The following is an 18,929-nucleotide window of genomic DNA, read 5'->3' on the forward strand; positions in this document are numbered from 1 at the left end:
ATAGAGGATGTTATATTGTTGTGATAGGGGATATTATATTATTTAATATAAATAAACTACTAGGCTATACCCCAAGGACCGTTATTGTGTATTTTATCCTGGAAAACAAGAGTGAATTTCATTATTTTACATTCCCTGGCCACTTCAATTGATTTCAAGGTGAGGTTGAGGGCAGTGTTTTTTAATATTTGAATTGATAAAATAATTCTAAACTGCTTTTCAACAGCTTATACTCAATACAAAAATATAAAAATTAGATGTAATCGACAGTTCCCAAACAGCTTTAATTTTTTGTAATTTAACTTGACTTTTATTGCTTGCCATTTTTTTAAAAAGATTTTTGAAAATTTAGTGTGATTCCATAGACTTTTCAAGCCTATTTTAAGTAGGCTCAAATGGGCTGTTACACTTCACACCATCATTTGATGACAAAAAATTGAGTTGTTTTTTTATTGGTTTTTAATATTTACAAAAGTAAGCAACTATTCACAAATCTTCCTGAAAATGTAAATAAACACTGTCATTATTAAAAGTCATAATTAAAAACAAATATAAATATCTATAAAATGCATTTCTACAGAGGGCAGTAAAGTCTGCATCGTTGGAATCTGTGAAGACAAAATACTTCTGCATGATTGGAAATCAATCCATTAGCATTAAATACTTGTGCATGATTGGAAATCAATCCATTAGCATGAAATACTTGTGCATGATTGGAAATCAATCCATTAGCATTAAATACTTCTGCATGATTGGAAATCAATCCATTAGCATTAAATACTTCTGCATGATTGGAAATCAATCCATTTGCATTAAATACTTCTGCATGATTGGAAATCAATCCATTAGCATTAAATACTTGTGCATGATTGGAAATCAATCCATTAGCATTAAATACTTGTGCATGATTGGAAATCAATCCATTAGCATTAAATACTTGTGCATGATTGGAAATCAATCCATTAGCATTAAATACTTGTGCATGATTGGAATGAGAGGAACTCAATCAATGAGTATCAATCAATGAAGGCATCTTTGGATGAGTAAGTCTGACAAAAATAGGTGAAGCTGTGAATGTAGAAATTGAACAAAAGCATTTGAGCAGCTAATATTGCTGGTTAGCCTCTAGCTGTCAGCCCAGCTGTAGCTGTAGGACAGTTGTTTGAAAGCATATAGCTGTCAGCTGTAGAACAGTTGTTTGAAAGCATATAGCTGTCAGCTGTAGCACAGTAGATGCTGGACAGTTGTTAAAAGTTGCAGCGGTGCTGTATGTAAACTATGGAATGTTTGAACATATTTTTATTCATGCTTCAGGCACCTGCATTTCCACATGGACCCATGATAAAAAGATAAAGTTAAGTGACACATGGCATCTACTAGTTAAACAATGTTGGCCTGACAATCTATAGGGCATTTGGGTTGACCTGACAATCTGTAGGATAGGTGAGCTCTTGTCTCTCTGATCACCATTTGTAAACTTAAGTAAAAATTATGTAAAACTTTTGTAAAACTTCTGTAAAACAAATTCAAACGTGAACAAAACTGTCAATAAATATTTGTTAAAACTTTAGCAGCTGATGAGTAAGGCATCATAGTGTACTGTTATTTTGGAGTAAGCCAGCATCAAGTATTGTAGTGGAGTAAGGTAACGTCATGTATTGTATAATGGAGTAATCCAGCGTCATGTATTGTAGTGGAGTAAGGCATCAATGTGAACTCTGCTGAGGTGGACAGCTGTAAAAACATCAGTGGCTGGCTATTTGGTGGCTTCTAGAGCTTGTTCAATCTGCTTGACGTACTTGCTGCCTGGTTTCATGTGGATCTCTTGCTCCACTAAGTTGGCCGGAAAGTTTCTGTCATACCTGAAACAAAATAGTTCATTTCAAAATCTGGTGACGTGAGGTGAACCATTGTTACAAATTATCTTTAGGTCAAAGGTTGTTAACCCTTTCAGCACTTGTCATGTTTGTGGGTTTGTTTGTTCCTGATTTTATTAGTGTATGCTTTGAGAACTTGAGCCCAAGACAGAACTAGTCATGTTATCTGAAAACTTTGCTATCTCCAAACAAAAGCTTACACGCGCTCTTAAATTATTTTGCTCCACAGTGAAAAAAAAATAAAGGCCTACATAGCATTTGTCATCCGTGATTCGATTGAAGTAATTCAAGTTTGTTAATCACAGATTTCTTATACAAAGCTCTGCCCTCCTGAAAAAGCTGATGTGGCTAAAGCAAAAAATATAGTTTGTATACACTGTTGAGATAGACTTACACAAAAAAGAATCGTGTGCAGATAAATTCACTTTTTTCACAGGTCCATATGGTATCACAGTGCCTCTTTAGGTGGTTGTTGTTGATGACTGAAAAAATACAAATTTTAGGTGGTTGTTGTTGATGACTGAAAAAATACAAATTTTAGGTGGTTGTTGTTGATGACTGAAAAAATACAAATTTTAAGTGGTTGTTGTTGATGACTGAAAAAATACAAATTTTAGGTGGTTGTTGTTGATGACTGAAAAAATACAAATTTTAGGTGGTTGTTGTTGATGACTGAAAAAATACAAATTTTAAGTGGTTGTTGTTGATGACTGAAAAAATACAAATTTTAGGTGGTTGTTGTTGATGACTGAAAAAATACAAATTTTAAGTGGTTGTTGTTGATGACTGAAAAAATACAAATTTTAACCAAATCAGTCAAAACACCAAGTGGCATTCTTTTTCATGAGACACAAGAACAAACTTTGGAAAGCATGAAGTTGTATTCTGTACAAACTGGGTACATGAATATAATATACCACCTGTCATTTATGATACAAAGCTATACATACCCTCACACAAAGCTATACATACCCTCACACAAAGCTATACATACCCTCACACAAAGCTATACATACCCTCACACAAAGCTATACATACCCTCACACAAAGCTATACATACCCTCACACAAAGCTATACATACCCTCACACAAAGCTATACATACCCTCACACAAAGCTATACATACCCTCACACAAAGCTATACATACCCTCACACAAAGCTATACATACCCTCACACAAAGCTATACATACCCTCACACAAAGCTATACATGTCATCTTCTCCAGTAAATGATCAATGAATTCATCTTGGGGGTCATTGGGGTCAACTGCAGCTTTCTGGAACAAAAGTTAGGTACAGGTGAAACAGTGAGGTACAGGTGAAACAGTGAGGTACAGGTGAAACAGTGAGGTACAGGTGAAACAGTGAGGTACAGGTGAAACAGTGAGGTACAGGTGAAACAGTGAGGTACAGGTGAAACAGTGAGGTACAGGTGAAACAGTGAGGTACAGGTGAAACAGTGAGGTACAGGTGAAACAGTGAGGTACAGGTGAAACAGTGAGGTACAGGTGAAACAGTGAGGTACAGGTGAAACAGTGAGGTACAGGTGAAACAGTGAGGTACAGGTCAGTATACAGTTAATGAGGTAAACTTTGTAGTGTCAAGTTAGACTATTACATTGTAGGTTTACAGCTAGGTTAAAAGAATTGGATTGAGCCTAGCTCTGACTATTCAAGTTTTAAAACTAGAACTGAGGTTAAACAAATCACCTTAGCCTTTTTGGTAGGGGGCATAGATATACTTAGAAGCCTGTTACAATATCCCAGTGAAGTGTTGAGGTGAGGGCTGATGTAGATACCTTTGCCATAGGCTGCCCCGTTGAGCTGGGGACAAAGTCAACAGGTTAGCTTTTAACAATCAAATCAGACAAACTTAAAGTCAACAGGTTAGCTTTTAGCAATCAAATCAGACAAACTTGTTACATAAGGTTTGGTGTACCACTTGCTGACAAGAATTTTTTTCTTGTGTCTAGCTAATGGTCAGCTTCACACTAATGGCTGTCATTCATCAATCACACATCTCATTGACTTACTGAACAGTTATCTAGCTAATGGTCAGCTTCACACAAATGGCTGTCATTCATCAATCACAAACATAGTCTACCTGCCACAGGTATCCAAACCTAGTCTACCTGTCACAGGTATCTAAACCTCCTAGTCTACCTGTCACAGGTATCTAAACCTCCTAGTCTACCTGCCACAGGTATCTAAACCTCCTAGTCTACCTGTCACAGGTATCTAAACCTCCTAGTCTACCTGTCACAGGTATCTAAACCTCCTAGTCTACCTGCCACAGGTATCTAGTCTACCTGCCACAGGTATCTAAACCTCCTAGTCTACCTGCCCCAGGTATCTAAACCTCCTAGTCTACCTGCCACAGGTATCTAAACCTCCTAGTCTACCTGCCACAGGTATCTAAACCTCCTAGTCTACCTGCCACAGGTATCTAGTCTACCTGCCACAGGTATCTAAACCTCCTAGTCTACCTGCCCCAGGTATCTAAACCTCCTAGTCTACCTGCCCCAGGTATCTAAACCTCCTAGCCTACCTGCCACAGGCATCTAGTCTACCTGCCACAGGTATCTAGTCTACCTGCCACAGGTATCTAAACCTCCTAGTCTACCTGTCACAGGTATCTAAACCTCCTAGTCTACCTGCCACAGGTATCCAAACCTCCTAGTCTACCTGCCACAGGTATCCAAACCTCCTAGTCTACCTGCCACAGGTATCCAAACCTCCTAGTCTACCTGCCACAGGTATCTAAACCTCCTAGTCTACCTGCCACAGGTATCTAGTCTACCTGCCACAGGTATCCAAACCTCCTAGTCTACCTGCCACAGGTATCCAAACCTCCTAGTCTACCTGCCACAGGTATCTAAACCTCCTAGTCTACCTGCCACAGGTATCTAGTCTACCTGTCACAGGTATCTAAACCTCCTAGTCTACCTGCCACAGGTATCCAAACCTCCTAGTCTACCTGCCATGGGTATCTAAACCTCCTAGTCTACCTGCCACAGGTATCCAAACCTAGTCTACCTGTCACAGGTATCTAAATCTCCTAGTCTACCTGCCACAGGTATCTAAACCTCCTAGTCTACCTGCCACAGGTATCTAAATCTCCTAGTCTACCTGTCACAGGTATCTAAACGTCCTAGTCTACCTGCAACAGGTATCTAAACCTCCTAGTCTACCTGCCCCAGGTATCTAAACCTCCTAGTCTACCTGCCACAGGTATCTAAACCTAGTCTACCTGCCACAGGTATCTAAACCTCCTAGTCTACCTGTCACAGGCATCTAAACCTCCTAGTCTACCTGCCACAGGTACCCAAACCTCCTAGTCTACCTGCCACAGCTATCTAGTCTACCTGCCACAGGTATCTAAACCTAGTCTATCTGCCACAGGTATCTAAACCTCCTAGTCTACCTGTCACAGGCATCTTAACCTCCTAGTCTACCTGCCACAGGTATCCAAACCTCCTAGTCTACCTGCCACAGGTATCTAAACCTCCTAGTCTACCTGCCACAGGTATCTAAACCTCCTAGTCTACCTGCCACAGGTATCTAAACCTCCTAGTCTACCTGCCACAGGTATCTAAACCTCCTAGTCTACCTGCCACAGGTATCTAAACCTCCTAGTCTACCTGCCACAGGTATCTAAACCTCCTAGTCTACCTGTTTACTGGTTCCACTGGCTACCAAAAGACCTTGTCTGATTATGGAGTGCCAATTCTCTATTGGTGAACCACTGAAAAAAAAATTCATTTTTTAATTTATATTTAATATTTAATTATCTTTTAACTCAGGGGTTCCCAACCTTTTTTTACTCTAGAGCACATTCTAAAATATCGGTAGGGTGGCAGGCACCACCTATTTTAAATCGACAAACTCCTTCCATAACTTGTCATTTTCCCATAATTTATTTTCTTATTTACTTATAGTCATAATGTATTAATAAATAATAAACAAAAATGTTTCAAAATAATAAAATTATTTGGCATTTTTTTCAAATTGTATACACACAGAGAAATGTATTTCCAAAACGTAAATAGTGCAGTCTAGCTCGCCGCTAGACAGGTTGGGACAAGTATCGAACATATTTTATAAACCTAGGCAGTCAAAAAAAATTAAAACTGTAACAAATGAATAAAAATAAATCATATTTTAAAATAATGTTCATTAAAAATAATTCTGTATCTGTCGAATAGTGAGAGGCGGGCAAATACGAATCGTTCGGCGGGCGCCATGGCGACCGCGGGCACAGGGTTGGGAACCCCTGTTTTAACTGAATAAATATAAAATATCCTAAAATAAAAAAACAGCAACTATTTTAAACAGCAACCAAAATTACTACAACTACAAAAAAGATGGGTTACCATTGGGGATAGTTGGAGAAACTAGATTTGGAGAAATTAGCCTTCAAGTTTCTTTTCAAATTTATATTCTAATGAAACGACTGGCTAAACTATAACTTGGCATGACTAACTGGCTAAACTATAACTTGGCATGACTAACTGGCTAAACTATAACTCAGCATGACTAACTGGCTAAATTATAACTTGGCATGACTAACTGGCTAAACTATAACTCTGCATGACTAACTGGCTAAACTATAACTTGGCATGACTAACTGGCTAAACTATAACTTGGCATGACTAACTGGCTAAACTATAACTTGGCATGACTAACTGGCTAAACTATAACTCAGCATGACTAACTGGCTAAACTATAACTCTGCATGACTAACTGGCTAAACTATAACTTGGCATGACTAACTGGCTAAACTATAACTTGGCATGACTAACTGGCTAAACTATAACTCAGCATGACTAACTGGCTAAATTATAACTTGGCATGACTAACTGGCTAAACTATAACTCAGCATGACTAACTGGCTAAACTATAACTCTGCATGACTAACTGGCTAAACTATAACTTGGCATGACTAACTGGCTAAACTATAACTCAGCATGACTAACTGACTAAACTATAACTCAGCATGACTTACTGGCTAAACTGTAACTCAGCATGACTAACTGGCTAAACTATAACTTGGCATGACTAACTGGCTAAACTATAACTCAGCATGACTAACTGGTTAAACTATAACTTGGCATGACTAACTGGCTAAACTATAACTTGGCATGACTAACTGGCTAAACTATAACTCTGCATGACTAACTGGCTAAACTATAACTTGGCATGACTAACTGGCTAAACTATAACTCTGCATGACTAACTGGCTAAATTATAACTTGGCATGACTAACTGGCTAAACTATAACTTGGCATGACTAACTGGCTAAACTATAACTTGGCATGACTAACTGGCTAAACTATAACTCAGCATGACTAACTGGCTAAACTATAACTCTGCATGACTAACTGGCTAAACTATAACTTGACATGACTAACTGGCTAAACTATAACTTGGCATGACTAACTGGCTAAACTATAACTTGACATGACTAACTGGCTAAACTATAACTCAGCATGACTAACTGACTAAACTATAACTTGGCATGACTAACTGGCTAAACTATAACTCAGCATGACTAACTGGCTAAACTATAACTTGGCATGACTAACTGGCTAAACTATAACTTGGCATGACTAACTGGCTAAACTATAACACTGCATGACTAACTGGCTAAACTATAACAGCATGACTTACTGGAAAGCAAAAACACTTCCTGATTTACTCTTTTCTTCACGAAAGCGTTGATCTTCTAGTGGCGGACTGTTACGCAACAAAAACTGGTGATTTGTGTGCATGAAGTCAAGGTACTGCACAGAATACAGAAAAAAATCTACGGCTTGTATTTTCATTCAATTATGGAAAAGTGGACAGATTTCATTAGTTATTGGCGGTTAATACAAATATAATTTTAAGAAAAGTTATATAAGAAAAAACGTAACGAACTAAAAATAGAACAACCAGTTACCTGTTCTTTGGCCAGCTTGACAATGTGGGAACGATTACTTGATATAATCCTAGTCAGTAAGTGAAAAATACATTATACTAAGAGCGATTACTTGATATAATCCTAGTCAGTAAGTCAAAAATACATTATACTAAGAGCGATTACTTGATATAATCCTAGTCAGTAAGTCAAAAATACATTATATTAAGAGCGATTACTTGATATAATCCTAGTCAGTAAGTCAAAAATACATTATACTAAGAGCGATTACTTGATATAATCCTAGTCAGTAAGTCAAAAATACATTATACTAAGAGCGATTACTTGATATAATCCTAGTCAGTAAGTCAAAAATACATTATGTTAAGAGCGATTACTTGATATAATCCTAGTCAGTAAGTCAAAAATACATTATGTTAAGAGCGATTACTTGATATAATCCTAGTCAGTAAGTCAAAAATACATTATACTAAGACACAAGTTGTCAAACTTATTTCAAGAAATTTAATACATTAATTAGAAGGAAACAGTTTCCCATTATTCTATCAATTAATGTTATCATTTAAATGTTACCAATTGTTGTATCAATGAAATGTTATCAATAAAATGTTGCCAACAGTTCTATCAATGAAATGTTATCAATAAAATGTTGCCAGTAGTTGTATCCATGAAATGTTATCAATAAAATGTTACCATCTGAGAAGGGAGTAGCTGAATGGATGAACATTTTCCATGAATTGTTTCAAATTTTCTGGATCAATGTCCAACAATGTTTTGATATGAGGAATGCTAGAGATGATTTCCTTTAGCAGCGTGATGTCTTTTTTCTGTCAACAGAATTTTTTTTAATTAACAAATTAAACTGTTTTCGCTAAACTCTACCTATAAGGTGCAAGAAAGTCTTGTGAAATGGTGGAACCAACCTACTCATACACAAGGGGTCATCCATAAATGATGTCACACTCGTAGGGGTATGGGGGGTCCGTAATTTGTGACGGTTTGTGATGAGGGGGAGGGGGGGTTAGATGGTGTGATGTCACACTTTTGCATTATAGAAAAAACAATGTTAGAAAACGAGTTTTAGCTGTTATTTCGCGTTTTAGAAAACTGTTTTAATAAATTGTAACAGGAATTTATCAAAATACTCTGTTGACAGAGTTCTGACAAGGTTTTGGAAAAAATCGATGTTTTAAGAAAAATTCAACAGCAATTTTGAGATGTGTTGTAGGCTGAGGTGTGACGTCATTTTAGGGGAAGGGGGGGGTCTAGCTTTTTGTGATGACATGTGACGGAGGGGAGGGGGTGAGGTAAAAAACATCACTTTACCAACAAGGTGTAGGAACCAACCTGCCCACACAAAACTTTACCAACCTGCCCACACAAAACTTTACCAACCTGCTCATACAAAACTTTACCAACCTGCTCATACAAAACTTTACCAACCTGCTCATACAAAACTTTACCAACCTGCTCATACAAAACTTTACCAACCTGCTCATACAAAACTTTACCAACCTGCTCATACAAAACTTTACCAACCTGCCCACACAAAACTTTACCAACCTGCCCACACAAAACTTTACCAACCTGCTCATACAAAACTTTACCAACCTGCTCATACAAAACTTTACCAACCTGCTCATACAAAACTTTACCAACCTGCCCACACAAAACTTTACCAACCTGCCCACACAAAACTTGACCAACAAGGTTTAGGAACCAACCTGCTCATAGAGAACAATTTCATGGAGCTTGTCATCCACAATGGTGGGGTAGGGGGCCAATATTAGGTCATGCCTAGCTGATTCAACAGCAGCCCTTGTCAACTGCAGTAGCAAGTACACCACCTGCTCAGGTCAAAGGTTAAACATTGGTGGACGTCTGTTTTTTGTGTGATGATTTAAGTTTGGTGGACGTCTGTCTTTTATGTGATGATTTCAGTTTGGTGGACGCCTGTTTTTTATGTGATGATTTAAGTTTGGTGGTCGTCTGTCTTTTATGTGATGATTTAAGTTTGGTGGACGTCTGTCTTTTATGTGATGATTTCAGTTTGGTGGACGTCTGTCTTTTATGTGATGATTTCAGTTTGGTGGACGTCTGTCTTTTATGTGATGATTTCAGTTTGGTGGATGTCTGTCTTTTATGTGATGATTTCAGTTTGGTGGACGTCTGTCTTTTATGTGATGATTTAAGTTTGGTGGACGTCTGTCTTTTATGTGATGATTTCAGTTTGGTGGACGTCTGTCTTTTATGTGATGATTTCAGTTTGGTGGATGTCTGTCTTTTATGTGATGATTTCAGTTTGGTGGACGTCTGTCTTTTATGTGATGATTTCAGTTTGGTGGACGTCTGTCTTTTATGTGATGATTTCAGTTTGGTGGACGTCTGTCTTTTATGTGATGATTTCAGTTTGGTGGATGTCTGTCTTTTATGTGATGATTTCAGTTTGGTGGACGTCTGTCTTTTATGTGATGATTTCAGTTTGGTGGACGTCTGTCTTTTATGTGATGATTTCAGTTTGGTGGACGTCTGTCTTTTATGTGATGATTTCAGTTTGGTGGACGTCTGTCTTTTATGTGATGATTTCAGTTTGGTGGTCGTCTGTCTTTTATGTGATGATTTAAGGTTGGTGGATGTCTTTATGTGATGATTTAAGGTTGGTGGATGTCTTTATGTGATGATTTAAGGCTGGTGTGATGATGGTGATGATGATGAAGAAAGCAATTACTTTACAAGTCAAATTAATTTCTCTCAGACTACCTGAGGTTCCGTAACGATGTCTGTCGAAGCATCAGCCATGACTCCTAGAGTTTGGAAGCTGAAGATACACAGTGTGCTGCCGCAAATCATGGGCTGGAGACATCAAAGTTACCAGTCACAATTCATGATAAGCTAACTCAATAGATTCTCAATCTAACATTGCACACACACAATTCATGATAAGCTAACTCAATAAATTCTCAATCTAACATTGCACACACACAATTCATGATAAGCTAACTCAATAGATTCTCAATCTAACATTGCACACACACAATTCATGATAAGCTAACTCAATAAATTCTCAATCTAACATTGCACACACACAATTCATGATAAGCTAACTCAATAAATTCTCAATCTAACATTGCACACACACAATTCATGATAAGCTAACTCAATAAATTCTCAATCTAACATTGCACACACACAATTCATGATAAGCTAACTCAATAGATTCTCAGACAAATTTACCAGTCACAATTCATGATAAGCTAACTCAATAGATTCTCAATCAAAGTTACCAGTTACAATGCATGATAAGCTAATTTAATAGATTCTCAATCTAACATTACACACACACACAATTCATTACAAACATTAAACACAACTTCACTACTGTTGAGTTATAGCTACTTCAACTACCACATTAAGACTTGTGTGAGGAGATCATTATGATGGTCACATAAAAAGTAGGAATTACCTTAAGCATGACACTGAATTTTATATCATGATGATGGTCACATAAAAAGTAGGAATTACCTTAAGCATGACACTGAGTTTTATATCATGATGGTGGTCACATATAGGGCAGTAATCGTTCAGAGTTAACAGTCTCTTTTGCATGTAAGCATAAAGCTGTAGAATTTGACAAAACCAATCAGTTTAAAATGTTAAACAGGATGTAATGTGCATCCATCAATATACAACAACTGTTCAAACATCTAGCAGTAAAAAAATCACTGACCTCAGCTAAAAATCCATCGTGTGCACTTAGTTGTAAGTTAGGACTTGCCAACATGCTACAAAATTTATTTAAAAGTTTAAAATTCAAAAAAGGTTAGAAACAAATAATATCAACTCTTAAAAAAAAAAACTTTATTGTCTAGCAATAACAGTAAACGTTATACAATCCCAAGCAGTTATGTTGATAATTTTTTACAAGAACAGTCATCAGTCAGGTACCTACTTTTCAGAAGACTGCATTAGAATGTCGATTGTGCTATTGACTGTACCATCTGATAAGTTCAGAGCTTGCGAGATGGCTGTTTCTGTATAGCCCATGTCTTTTAAGTGAGTGACTTCCTCCTTTGAGCTAAGTAAAAAAACAATCATTATTTCGTTTCAAGAATCCATCACCAGAGAATCACGCCAGATTTAAATGGACCACAAGATACAATTAGAACCAAATGAACCCAAAGTGTAAAGAGTAGAAAGTTGAAACCAGTTCTCTGAGCAAAGTGTGTTAGCACATGATATATTTAGAACCAAATGAACCCAAAGTGTAAAGAGTAGAAAGTTGAAACCAGTTGTCTGAGCAAAGTGTGTTAGCACATGATATATTTAGAACCAAATGAACCCAAAGTGTAAAGAGTAGAAAGTTGAAACCAGTTCTCTGAGCAAAGTGTGTTAGAACTCACAGCTTGATTGTTTCATCACAGGTGAGAGGAGACTGACGCTCGTTGACGATCCGCTGTACATTTGTTCTACAGAATGATTCTGCGATGCTGTCAAAATAAAACATTTTTGTAGACCTATAAATAGCTGCCCATTAAATTTAATTAATTTTAAACTATTTTAAAATGATAAATTAGAGATTTTAAAATTACACTCCCAATTTCTTACTTCTTAATCTGCATTAAGATGCCATTTCTTTTCAAAGTTGGAACCTGAAAGACGTCTACTCTAATGACAGCTGAAATAAAATATTATTGTGTGTTACAAGCTTCAAGTTTCAGAGTACGACATTAACATTAATTTATGCTGAATTTTGTTCCATCCAATTTACAGCCTCATTAGATTAATCTCTAAAGAATAACTCATAATGAAATCTAAGAGAATGTGAAGTTTTCAGTTTATTATTTGGATGAGGTAGTTCATCTGTTTTGAAGAATTTTTGACTACTAAATGTTTGTATTCTCCCCAAGTGAAGCTAAATAAAGTTGGGTTTAGTTTTAGCCAGTTGTGTTCACATTCAACAGAACAAACTTCAGCTAGTCATAGAAAAAAATAAAACCTTTTTACTGAGCAGCTAAGAACTGCTGTCAAATTTACACCTAAGAAGTATTTTTGTAATGGGGGTAATGGTAAACTTTTGTTACTTCCGTAAGGAGTAATGGTTAACTTATGTCAACACACACATAGCAATAGTTTTTGAACACGAAAAAAAATACATTGATGAAAATATAATTCTGTCAATGTTTAACAGGTTATTAGTTTCTTAAATCTAGTCCAGTTGCAAGATACAACACAAGTTAAATTGTTACAAGATACAACACAAGTTAAATTGTTTGTAACAGTTGCAAGATACAACACAAGTTAAATTGTTTGTAACAGTTGCAAGATACAACACAAGTTAAATTGTTACAAGATACAACACAAGTTAAATTGTTACAAGATACAACACAAGTTAAATTGTTACCAGATACAACACAAGTTAAATTGTTACAAGATACAACACAAGTTAAATTGTTACCAGATACAACACAAGTTAAATTGTTTGTAACAGTTGCAAGATACAACACAAGTTAAATTGTTACCAGATACAACACAAGTTAAATTGTTTGTAACAGTTGCAAGATACAACACAAGTTAAATTGTTACAAGATACAACACAAGTTAAATTGTTTGTAACAGTTGCAAGATACAACACAAGTTAAATTGTTTGTAACAGTTGTAAGATACAACACAAGTTAAATTGTTACAAGATACAACACAAGTTAAATTGTTTGTAACAGTTGCAAGATACAACACAAGTTAAATTGTTACAAGATACAACACAAGTTAAATTGTTACAAGATACAACACAAGTTAAATTGTTTGTAACAGTTACAAGATACAACACAAGTTAAATTGTTACAAGATACAACACAAGCTAAATTGTTACCATTCTTGAAGAGATAGTGTTCATGGTTTAAATTGATGCGAATCACCACGGGTAATCCAGGAATTAATCCCCAGGCTGTCGTCACAGTAGACTGAGAATACAATGTTTTCCATTACAGCTGGGTAACATGGTGAGAAATATTCTAACATGGTGAGAAATATTCTAACATGGTGAGCTAGAGAAATATTCTAAGGCTGCTGATTACAGCTGGGTAACATGGGGAGAAATATTCTAACATGGTGAGCTAGAGAAATATTCTAAGGCATGCGATTGTTTAAAATTGTATAGCTAAAATGAGAAGCAACTCTTACCTCTAGAAATGTGGTGGGTAAAGACATATCTAAGTCCATTTCATTGATAATTGGCAGAGTTCTAGGGACATATTTTGTATGATTACTTCATGTATAAGTAATTATGTGTTAAAGTATGTATAGATCAAACATCCATTGCAACTGAAATATTTAAATAGCATAGCCATTGTTTTTGGTGTAAGACCTAATGTGATGGCATAGCCATTGTTTTTGGTGTAAGACCTAATGTGATGGCATAGCCATTGTTTTTGGTGTAAGACCTAATGTGATAGCATAGCCATTGTTTTTGGTGTACTGTAAGACCTAATGTGATGGCATAGCCATTGTTTTTGGTGTAAGACCTAATGTGATGGCATAGCCATTGTTTTTGGTGTAAGACCTAATGTGATGGCATAGCCATTGTTTTTGGTGTAAGACCTAATGTAATGGCATAGCCATTATTTTTGGTGTAAGACCTAATGTGATGGCATAGCCATTGTTTTTGGTGTAAGACCTAATGTGATGGCATAGCCATTTTTTTTTGTGTAAGACCTAATGTGATGGCATAGCCATTGTTTTTGGTGTAAGACCTAATGTAATGGCATAGCCATTATTTTTGGTGTAAGACCTAATGTGATGGCATAGCCATTGTTTTTGGTGTAAGACCTAATGTGATGGCATAGCCATTTTTTTTTGTGTAAGGCCTAATGTGATGGCATAGCCATTTTTTTTGGTGTAAGACCTAATGTAATGGCACCGTTCAACAAGAGTCAACAGTTTTTCCTAGTGAGCCCATTACCTCCAGGACACAGCAGACTGAGGAAAACGTTCTTTAAGTTTCTGAATGTCCTCTTGAAGGACAGGGTTGATAGTAAAAGGGTTATCTTCCAAAAAACTGTCACTGTCCTGAAAAGGGCATCAGTGGGTTTATAATAAAACATAACATAATACGAGGGGTCAAAGTTGAAGAGTCATTATAGGAACAGTTATAGGAGGAGTACACCCCCCCCCCCCTTTTTTTTTTTTACTTTCTCCTATACAGAGTACAAAGGATGTATTGTAATTGTGTAAAACATCTACAACAAGGTTTTGACAAAGTTTGATGTTTTACATCCTTTAGGATTTGGAAAAACTTAATTTTTGTCAATCCAAGCCATATTTTTGCTCTACATATCTGGCCCCATTCAAAAATGCTTCTAAAAAATTACATCTACAAAAAAATGTTTAAAAATGGAATTTTTACTTGTGTAATCATTGGGGAGGGTGTTCTAACTCCACTGGTTTCAACAGATTAAAAAACATGTTTACTGACTATTCATTTTGATCGCATATTAACATACAGTTTTTCATTATTCTTCATTCTTTTAACTTTTTTATTATTGTTATTGTAAAACAAACAAAATCCTCATTAAATGGATCAAACAGTGACCCACCGTACACAAACCAACTATATAACAACCCACCAAACACTGACCCACCCTACACAAACCAACTATATAACAACCCACCAAACACTGACCCACCCTACAGAAACCAACTATATAACAACCCACCAAATACTGACTCACCCTACAGAGACCAACTATATAACAACCCACCAAACACTGATCCACCCTACAGAAACCAACTATATAACAACCCACCAAACACTGACCCACCGTACACAAACCACCTATATAACAACCCACCAAACAGTGACCCACCGTACAGAAACCAACTATATAACAACCCACCAAACACTGACCCACCGTACACAAACCAACTATATAACAACCCACCAAACACTGACCCACAACACACCAATGCACCTGTCCACCATACAACAACCTGCCACACGCCAAACCACTGTGCACCACCTATCACACACCAACTTGCCATATACTTAGCCCACCATCTAATGAGATCATACCATTGTTTCTCTAAAAATATTATTGATTTACTTACTCCAGCATCTGAAGAATCTGATTCTCCTTCACTACATGACATGTTCGCCATCTCAGAATCTTTTAAGCTAATCAAATATGATGTAAAAAGGTTATGTCAAAGGAATAGCTTAGCAGATCGAGGTGTACTATATTAGGCTATTTTATTTCTTCCTGTTGGCTGATTCCAAATTAGAATTTGTGTTAAAGCTAGTTTTACACTATGCCACAATATCAAATGTATGCTGAGCCACATAAAATATTTTTAACTAGGCCTAGCCTAATATTTAATCCTAACTACTAAAATCTAGTAATAGGGTATTATATATGTCTTAATGATGAACCTTAAGTATCTAGTTTATAGCAGGCTACAGTAGTTTCAGTTTCTGGGTTTTCACACTTCAGGAAATTTACTTTCTTTGCTTTAGACTTCCTTGTTTAGACCAGAGATAGCCTATTAGCTTCAATATAAATTAAGATAACCCTAGGGCCAATATGTATGGACTTTATGGTCCTACATATTATTTTAAAAATACAAATTAAATCTACGTATCTATCAATTAGTTTAGGACTGCATAAAAAAATTATAAAAATAAGCATATAGGATAGAATTTTTTTTATTTAAATAATTATCATTCACCTTGCAACATTTAATGAATTAAGGCATCTTATAAAAAATAATATTTAATTTTATATTACAAATATAATAGACCAAAGAGTTATGTACAGATGTAGTAGTAACATTCCCTTTCAAACATATCATATCAGCCCATGGAGCAGGATGGAGCAGGGGCCTAAATTCAACTGATTCTATGACGGCATTTGATGAGATAGTATTGTCACCTTTATTTTCCATGCAAGTCAGGCACCCATTAGAGTTGGGTGGACTCAGGGATGTGTTACAACTCTAGCCAATTATCTGAACTTCACTCAGGTTAGCAGTTGAACGCTCTACCATTCAACCACACAGTCCCATCATAGATTTATTTCAATATTTTTTAATTAAACCAGGGCAGGTCTAGAATCTAAATTATTCTAAATCTAGATCTTTTAGTTAACAAACTATTTCAATTAATTAGAATATTAGTAGATTATTACTATTTTGAGGCAAGGGACAGTGTACTTAGAAAATCTAGTAGTCAAGTAGTGGAGTGCTCATCTGCTAACAAGAAAATGTTGATTCTGCAGAATATCTTTGAGTCCACCAGGGTGCTGACCACACCATCCCTTCCTTCAAGTCAAAATGTAGAAATATGAATTCTACTTTATCTGCTTGATGTTAAAACTTAAAGACAGATCTAGATTAGACATAGATCTACCTAGAATCTAGGTCTAGATCTAGTTCTAGACCTAATCTTAGTCATCTTGAGTTTGAGTCTCAGTGTCAAGTGTCAAGACTCAACTTATTCAACTAATGTCAAAATGTCTAGATCTAGATCTAGAATCTAGATCTAGATCTAGATCTAGATCTAGAAGTCTAGAATCAAAATCTTTTAAAAAATAGATCTAGAATTAATTTTATCAATAATGTTACATTATAAACTGTATAATTATTTAAAGAATGTACACCTGCAGCTGCTTTTATCTTTAACAATAAGTTTTCGTCTGCGTTACACGAAAATAGATTTAGATCTATTGCTTTGCATGAATTAGAATTTTGGCAGTTAGTGTTGTTATTGTGGTTGCTATTTTTGTTTTGTTTCAGTTCTGTAATTCTATTTATAGAGAAGATGTAGTTGGATGCTTGTATGTTTTTAAATTGCGCATCGATACCACTAGATCTAGATCTATTTGCCGTGATAGAACGGTGAAATTATTTTTTTTACTGATTAAATAAAGGATGAAATATTAAGGCCCTTGCCTATTACTATTCTTGCCCATCACGATAAGCATTACTTCTTTTTTTAGAATAAACCCATTTCAAATGAGTTAATCTCCGTTGACCCTAAATGAAATTTAGTTAAAGCTTAGTTAAAAATAGTGACTACTTGACTACTTGATGCTTAGCTTAATTGCTCCTTTCTACTTTTCAAATTCTGAATGTAATAAATAAGTAGTCTAGACCTACCTACAGTATTATTACACTCTCGGCATCATTATGGAATAGATCCAGGGGCGGAACTACAGTGCTGCCAGACCCAGCAATGCGGGGGGGGGGGGCAGAGGCGTATCCAGGTTTTTGTTGTAGGGGGAGCGAGCGAAAAGAGCAAAAAAAGGCGCCGAATTATTAACACGTTATTTATACGTGTATTATATATATATATATATATATTATATATATATATATATATATATATATATATATATATATATATATATATATATATATATATATATATATATATATATATATATATATATATATAATTACTAGAACGTAACACAATCTTTTTTGTAATTCTTGTAAAAAAATTTCTTACATAATTATTCCTGGGAAATTTTTTAAGACAAGTGAAATAGGGGAAATAATCACTCTCTTAATATAAATATGTATATATCTACACATTTAATTATAAATGTCAATACAAATAAATAATTACTTTAGAATATAATGAAATTGTTTAACACTATTCGTATTTACAAAATGTTTTTGTCTATAATCAGAATTTAATATATCGTCATCATAAATGCTAAAGTATTACAGCATAATGAAAGTTTTTAAAATCAGAGTTGGTATAAAACCATGCTTTTCGCTCTACTAGCACAACATTTGGAATAACAGCCTACATTTAACGAAACATCGGTCTTTTAGTTCAGATCATATATTTTAATTAACTACTGCTTCTTTGTGTTCTTTAAAGATCATTTTTTAACATAGTGATAGGTATGGGTTTTGATCACACACCTTTTTACTGGTAATTGAAAAACAATATTCAAGGAGTTTTACGTTTAAATAGCTAATATACTTGCGGCATTGTACTTTGGTATATCATTACGCGTTTTTCTACATGTACTTAACAGATCAGTTCGGGTGGGTTGGGGGGGGGGGGTTCAACTTTGTTCACCACTGCCCGTACACTTAAGTCAATTATCCAACCCAGTGTATTCCTAGGTG

At 35.7% G+C, this 18,929-nt stretch overlaps 1 protein-coding gene across 1 annotated transcript; it reads right to left on the reverse strand.

The window, feature by feature from the left end:
- Positions 1–450: 450 nt before the first annotated feature.
- Positions 451–17,577, reverse strand: LOC131931270 (protein mono-ADP-ribosyltransferase PARP6). Its single transcript, XM_059288010.1, has 20 exons — positions 17,444–17,577; positions 15,897–15,963; positions 14,752–14,858; positions 13,974–14,034; positions 13,663–13,753; positions 12,402–12,471; positions 12,197–12,283; positions 11,746–11,871; positions 11,524–11,578; positions 11,319–11,414; positions 10,557–10,649; positions 9,521–9,643; positions 8,490–8,623; positions 7,818–7,866; positions 7,547–7,659; positions 5,549–5,621; positions 3,587–3,700; positions 3,070–3,154; positions 2,272–2,359; positions 451–1,862 (listed from the first exon to the last, which is right to left on the reverse strand). The coding sequence occupies exons 2-20, from the start codon at positions 15,945–15,947 to the stop codon at positions 1,757–1,759; spliced, it is 1,722 nt and encodes a 573-aa protein (XP_059143993.1). The 5' UTR covers positions 15,948–15,963; positions 17,444–17,577; the 3' UTR covers positions 451–1,756.
- Between the last annotated feature and the right edge of the window lie 1,352 nt (positions 17,578–18,929).

This window comes from Physella acuta, unplaced genomic scaffold (assembly GCF_028476545.2).
Source record: "Physella acuta isolate Inbredline_101_S28 unplaced genomic scaffold, ASM2847654v3 ptg001933l, whole genome shotgun sequence".
NCBI lineage: Eukaryota > Metazoa > Mollusca > Gastropoda > Physidae > Physella > Physella acuta.